This window comes from Tupaia chinensis, unplaced genomic scaffold (genome assembly GCF_000334495.1).
Source record: "Tupaia chinensis unplaced genomic scaffold, TupChi_1.0 Scaffold144170_1, whole genome shotgun sequence".
NCBI lineage: Eukaryota > Metazoa > Chordata > Mammalia > Scandentia > Tupaiidae > Tupaia > Tupaia belangeri.
The window spans coordinates 332290-340129 of record NW_006204026.1 but is presented as its reverse complement, the minus strand read 5'-3'; the positions used below and the strand labels follow the sequence as shown (position 1 = coordinate 340129).

The 7840-nt window shown below is 35.5% G+C and overlaps 1 protein-coding gene across 1 annotated transcript in view; it reads right to left on the bottom strand.

Annotated features, from left to right (window-relative positions):
* Positions 1-872: 872 nt before the first annotated feature.
* The window catches only part of LOC102500287 (olfactory receptor 10G7-like), a 9550-nt gene continuing 2582 nt past the window's right edge, over positions 873-7840 (bottom strand). Inside the window, 2 exon segments of the mRNA XM_014583219.1 lie at positions 873-992; positions 7013-7039. Coding sequence (XP_014438705.1) covers positions 873-992; positions 7013-7039 — 147 coding nt within the window.

Genomic DNA, 7840 nt, shown 5'->3' with positions numbered 1-7840 from the left:
TGATAATAAAAAATAAAATTAAAAAAAAAACCCTCATGCTGGATGCATTGGATTATGGCCAAGATCCAGAGAGGAGAATGAAGGAGAAGGAATTGCAGCGTGGCCATCCTCCCTTGGTGGTGGTGGTGGGGGGGGATGATTTCTCGCTTTCTGTCTCCCGGTCTGTCTGGCAAGCGCACACGCCCTATAGCAAAAACCTCTCTCTCAAAAAAAAAAGAAAAAATTGGGATTGGCTGCGGGTATAGACCCAATCATTCTCAACAAATACTCTGTGATTAATTAGCTTAATTATGGTAATAGTTTCCATACATATTATATCAAAACAACATGTTGCAACACATAAATATGTATAATTTTGTCAAACATATACCAATAAAGCTAGAAAAAATAAGTAAACTAATTATGTAAGTGGCTAGGGAACCAGTGAAAAGATGTATTAACAGGATGCTTCTAAGAATCTGGCTATTTGGTGGAGACTCTAGTTTTGAATTTAAAAACTTTTCTTAAGTATTTATTATGTGGGCCAGCCCATAATAAATATGTGTGATGTGGTGGTTAAGGAGGTCAGATTCCACAATAAACAAATGGAACTACATCAGGCTACAAAGTTTGTGCACAGCAAAAGAAATAATTAATAAAAAGAAAAGAATTGGTAGGAAATGTTTGCACACCATATATCTGATAAGTGGTTAATATCCAAAATGCTTAAGAAATTCATACAACTCAATATGAAAAGAAACAAGAAAAAGTTACAAACAATTTGAATAAAAAATGGGCAAAGGACCTGAATAGACATTTATCCAAAGGAGATACACAAGATGTATATGAAAATATGGTCAACATCATTATCCTGGGGGAAACACAAATCCAAGCTACTTCTTCACATCTGTTAGACGGCTATTATCAAAAAGTTCAGAGGTATGTGTTAGTGAGGATGTGCAGAAAAGAAGCCCTTGAGCACTGTTAGAGGGGACAGCAAATTGGTGCAGCCACTGTAGATAAGAGAATGCAGGCTCCTCAAAAATTACATATCAAAATGGAATTACCATTCTGCCACCCACAGTGGAAGAAGGAAATTGGCACCGAGCTAGTTCACCTCATGAGGAAGCACATGCTCTCACAGATTTCTGTAGAAACCTACTCCAAAGAAGTAGCAAGAAATGAGTTTATCACCAGATACCTACAAATCACAGGAAAGCCTCAATAAATATGAGAAAACCAGAAAATACTTCCCCAAACATAGTAACTACTCACCAACAATGGATAAAACACATGAAATTGAGACCAGTAGATGGCATAATGGTTATGTCACTGGACTTCCATGTAGTCAACCAGTTTGAGTCCCAGACCCTGTGACTTAAAACTCTCTCTAGATGCGTGTGTATGCATGCCCAAAATCCTGAAAGGAGAATGGAGTAGAAGGGATTATGGAGTGGCCATCCCCACTGGGGAGTGATTTCTCACTTTCTGTCTCTCTCTTTCTCTCTCTGGTGAGCACATGTGCCCTATAGCAAAAATATCTCTAAAAAATAAATAACACACAAGAAATCATAGAAGTGTCAGAAGAATAATTTAGAATATTTATCATAACTAAATTCAATGAGTTGCAAGAGAAAATAGACAACTAATGTCAAGAGATGAGAAAAATCTTTCCACGACTTAAAGGAGAAACTCCATAAAGAGGTAAATACCCTGAAGAAGAATCAAACAGAACTTCTGGAGATAGAGAATATGACTCAGGAAATAAAAACTTTTTCAAAAGTATTAACAGGAGATTAGCCATGAAGAAGAACGAGTCTCTGATTTTGAAACAAAACTTCTTACTTAGTCCAAGCGACTGAGAAGAATATAAAAATACCACTAAAAATGAAGATACCATTAAATGACTAAATATTTGCATAATGGATATTCCAGCAGGTCAAGAGACAAGTAAAGGCTTAGACAATCTTTTTCATGATATATTTGCTGAAAAATGTCCAATTTAGAGAGGCATACAGAAATCAAAATCCAGGAAATACAATGAACACCAAATAGATTTAATATAAGAACATCCTCTTCAAGGCACATCAAGGAAAAACTGGTGAAAATCAAAAACTAAAACAGTATTTTAAAAATGACGAGCGAAATGCTGAGTTACTTACAAAGTTTACCACACTAGACTAACACTGAACCTCTCAACTGAAACAATGCATGTAAGGAAAGAATGGGAAGATATTTTAAACTCTGAGAGAAAAACAACTTCGGCAAAGAATATTATACTTGGCAAGATTATCCTTCAAATGGGAAGGAGAAATAAAATCATTCCCAGGTAAACAAAAGCTGAAAGAATTCATTAAAAGTAGGCCATCTCTTCAAGAAATATTTAAGGGAATACTACAATTGGAAAACTAAAAAGAGATAATTAAAAGCAAAACACACAAAACACCTAGGAAAAAAAAGGAGTTAAATGACAGAGCTAAATTCACATATATCAATAGTAACAGAAGGCTAATGGATTAAATTTTCCAACTAAAAGACACAGATTGGCTCAATGGATAAAAAGACAGGAACCTTCTATATGTTGCTTGCAAGAAACACAACTCATTGACAAAAATAGACATAGATGAAAGTGAAAGACTCGAAAAAAATATTTTATGCAATCATAAATGAAAAAGAATCAGGAGTCATGATACTGACATCAGACAAAAATAAACTTTATGATAAAATGGGTAAATAGAGTTAAAGAAAAGCACTACATAAGTCTAAAAGGATTAATTCACCAAGAAGATATTACATAACAAACAAATATTTATGCATCCAATGTTGGGGCACCACAATACCTAAAAGAAGGACTGCTAGATCTAATGGGAGATATAGATTGGAATACATTAATTGTTGGGGGTTTCAACACCCTACTGAAATGAGTGCATAAATGACAAATGATCTAGATTTGGACATTTCATCTAAACAAAAAATAAACAAAGAGACACGAGAGCTAATCGACACTGAAAACAAATGGACCTGACAGATATATATACAGCATTCCAACCAACACATTTTTCTCATCTCCACATGGAACATTTTCAAAAATTGACCACATAATGGGCCACAAACAAGCCTCTACAAATGTGTAAAAGCATAGAAATAATACTCAGCATTTTATCTATTTACAATGGAATTAAACTTGAATACTCTGAGTGACATATGCCAACAAACTAGAAAATCTAGATGATACAGATAAATTTCTGGATGTGTACAAATTTCCTAGGCCAAATCAGTATAACATAGAAGCCTGAGTAGACCAATAACAAGGGATGAGATTGGATCAGTAATAAATAGTCTCCCACCAATGAAAAACACAGGTCCAGATGGCTTCACTTCTGAATTCTATAACAATTTTAAAGAAGAGCTAACCCAATTCTCCTAAAACTATTTCTAAAGATTCAAAAGGAAGGAACCCTCCCAAACTCATTCTATGAAGTATATATCACCTTGAAATCAAAAACAGACAGTGACATAACAAAAAATAAAACTACAGACCAACATCTCAGATGAATACTGATGCAAACATTTTCAACAAAATACTGGTAAATGGAATCCAATAGAGCATTAAGATTATACTCCATGACAAATAGGTTTATCCTAGCTATGCAAGGATGGTTCAAAAATAATTTAATAAAAAAGTAATACATCCCATTAGCAGAAAGAAAAAACAGATAATCATATTCCTAGATGGAGAAAAAACATTTGATAAAATACATCATCCTTCATGATTTAGACTCTCAGCAAAATAGTGAAGAGTAGAGTCTGAGGAAGGACACTGAGGAGAAAAGCAGAGAGGCGAGGAATTTATAGGACAAATAAATGGATTATTATCTGTTGAAGATAATGTGTATAGTATTGTCAACTGGACGGGTGAGAAATGTATACATATTTGAATATTCACTTTGCAAGCTAAGTAACATGTGATTGAATATATAAAAGAAAGAAATATATATGAGAAGGGACATTCTTCAACACAATAAGTGGCATATATAACATACCCATTGCTAACATTATACTGAAGAAGGAAAAGTTGAAAGCTCACCCTAAAAACTGCAACAAGACAAGACTGCCTGCTTTTTCCACTCCTTTCAACATAGTTATTGAAGTCCTAGCCAATGCAATCAGACAAGAGAGTAAAATAAAAGGCATCCCAATTAGAAAGGAAGCTAAACTGTCCTTATTTGCATATGATATGATTACATACACAAATTGTTCAAATAAATCCACATAAAAACTCTTGAGAGTCATAAATGAATTCAGTAAAGTGGCAGAATATAAAATCAATATACAAAAATCTATAGCACTTTTATACATCAAGAATGAACAGACTGAGACAGAATTGAAGAATTCAATACCATTTACAATAGCCATTGAAATGAATAAGATAATAGGAATAAAACTAATGACAAAAAAAAATAAAAGACCTCTACTTTCATAGGAAAACTATGAGAAACTGAAAATAAATTAACACAAAAAAGTGGAGAGACATTCCATGTTCTTAGAGTGGAAGAATCACTATAATCGTCAGTTCTACTCAAGTTAATTTACATATTCAATGTGATTCCAATCCAATCGCTGGTAGCATTCTTCACAGAATATTTTAAAAATTATAAAATTTACCTGAAAAAGAGAAGAGAAAATTTGCCTGGAATCATAAACGATTCTGTATCACAAAGGCAATATTGTGCAAAAAGAATAAAATAGAAAGCATCTCACTACCTGACTTCAAAATATATTACAGAGCAGTAATAATCAAAACAGCATGGCACTAGCACAGAAATAGACATACAGATAAATGGAACAAAATAGATAATCCAGAAATAAATCCCACATTATAAAACCAACTGACCTTTGACATAAGATACAGTAAAGAAAAGAAAGTTTTCTCAGCAAATGTTGCTGGAAGAACTGGATATACAACTGTAGAAAAATTAATCTAGACCTCATCTCTCACCATTAACAAGAATCAACTGAAAACGGATCAAATATTTAAATGTAAAGCCTCAAGCTATAAAATCACTAGTACAAAATATAGGGAAAACTCTTCAAGATACTAGAGTAGGCAAAGATTTCTTAAATATGTGGCTCAGACAATAATCCCCAATATAGACAAATGGGATTGCGTCAAGCTAAAAAGCTAACTCATAGCAAAGGAAACAACAATTAGAGTAAAAAGACACCTCTCAAAATAGGAGAACATTTTTTTTGGACCAACAATTAGCATAATGGCTATGTCACTGGACTCCCACGTAGTCGACTGCGGTTCGTGTCCCAGACCCGGTGGCTTAAAACTCACACCGGGCGTGTGTGCATGCGTGCCCAAGATCCCGAGAGGAGAATAGAGGAGAAGGGATTGTGGCATGACCATCCCCCCTGGGGGATGACTTCTCGCTTTCTGTCTCTATGTCTCTCTCTGTCTGTCTGGCGAGCGCACGTGCCCTACAGTGAAAATCTCTCCAAAAAAAAATAAATAAATAAAAAATAGGGAAAACTCTTCAAGATACTAGAGTAGGCAAAGATTTCTTAAATATGTGGCTCAGACAATAATCCCCAATATAGACAAATGGGATTGCGTCAAGCTAAAAAGCTAACTCATAGCAAAGGAAACAACAATTAGAGTAAAAAGACACCTCTCAAAATAGGAGAACATTTTTTTTGGACCAACAGTTAGCATAATGGCTATGTCACTGGACTCCCATGTAATCGACCACGGTTCAAGTTCCGGACCCGGTGGCTTAAACTCACGCCAGGTGAGTGTGCGTGTATGCCCAAGACCCCGAGAGGAGAATGGAGGAGAAGGGATTGCTGTATGGTCATCCTCCCTGTGGGGTGATTTCTTGCTTTCTGTCTCTCTGTCTCTCTCTGTCTGGTGAGCGCATGCACCCTATAGCAAAAACCTCTCCAAAAAAAGAACAAAAATAGGACAAATATTTTTTAAATTATTCCTCAGAGAAGAGATTGGTAACCCGAAAATATAGGAAACTCAAGCAGCTCACCCATAAAAAATTGAATAATCCAATTTAAAAATGTGCAAATGAATTCAGTAGACAATTCTTTAAGGAAGACTTATGAATAACCAAAAACTATATGAAAAAATATTCAAAGTTTCTTGTCATAAGGGAAATACAAATTGAAATTATGATGAGATAGTATTTAACTCCAGTTAGAATGGCTAGGATAAAAATAAATAAATAAAAATAAGAAAGACAAGTGCTGGCAAGGCTATGGAGAAAGGGAGCTGTTGGTGGAAATGTAAATTTCTACAACCGCTGTGGAAAACAACATGTAGATTCCTCAAAAAACCTACACATAGAACCAATATATGACCAAGTAACTCCACTCTTTAGTATTTACCCAAAGGGCAGGAAAACATTCAGTTGAAAAGATACTTGAACAACAATGTCACTGCATTATTCACAATGGCTAAGACATAGAATCAATCTAAGTGTCTAAAACCTGATGACTGGGTTGAAAAACTGTGACACATATATGCTGTGGAATATTACTCAGCTATAAAAAAAAACAATGAGGCCCCATCATTTTCTTCAAAGTGGATGAATACAGAAGACTTAATGTTGACTGAAGTGAGCCAAACTTTGAAAGATACACACTATAAATCCTCCCTTAATATATACCAAATATATGCACTCTATGGCAGAAATGGAACTATGTGAAGAGATGATAGTAGAGAGAATAAGTGTAGATACCAGAGACTGTAAAGGTGAGTGAATGGTTAAGTGAGTGGTAGAGGGCAGGTCTGAGGTACAAATGGCAGAGACATTTAACAGACAAAAAAAGTAATGTTTTCTGTTGGAAATATATATATATCGTATACATTATGATACCGACTTTATATAAAATGTAAAATTACTTTGAAAAAATAATTTCCCTCTGAGCATTGCATAAGCTGCATTTAAGACATAATTATCAAAGGCCATTTATTATACAATTGTTTTTTAGAGAGATTTTTGCAATAGGACGTGTGCACTTGCCAGAGCGACAGAGAGACAGAAAGCAAGAAATCACCCCCGAGGAGGGCTCGCCAAGTTGCAATCTGCCGAGGTCCGGCCTCCGCAGTGGAGGGTGGCTCATACACAGGAAGGCAACAGGGGTGATCAGGAACAAAAATTAGACTGAGACCTCATTGCTCCTTAGCATGTTCTCAGCCGGCCACAGCCAGAGCCAGCTCCAGGCTGCTGCCCGTGGCTATTAAAACATGCGTATTTATTGAGGGAGGTTTAGGAAGTAAGGAGGGTGAGGGGTAGTAAAAAATTTACTCTAAGGAACAGGGTATAGAAAGCATGGAAGCAATGATTATAAAACATGCTGTTTGTCTTGTCAGATCAGGTAAAATCACAGCTCTCAGGATGAGGAAGTCCATTTGTCTGTTGTATCTTCTTTTTAGATCTTGATTACTGGGAAGGGTCTTTTGAAGAGGGGGCTTCCAGGATGTTTAATAGCTTCAGTCCCGGGCCAGGGCGATAACATTGTTGGTTGTAAAGACCTAGATAGAAATCTTGTCTTGCTAAGTAAAGACACAGTTAATATATGGACTATCTATACATTACAATAGAGGGTGAGTCTATGATCTTATATGGGAAAGGAAGATGATCTTGTAGCTCAGGAGACAACACAGGATGTTTTATTAGCAGTTTTTCATGGTCAACAGCACATAGATGAGGAACTTTTTGTAGTTGAAAGCTACCTGTTGCTTTAGATAAGAACTCCCAGCTAAAATGGTTAATCTTTTTGTGGAGCCCTCAGCTTTGTTTATTCTTTTGTCCCATCTAGGCTTTTTCCTCTAATACATCTGTGG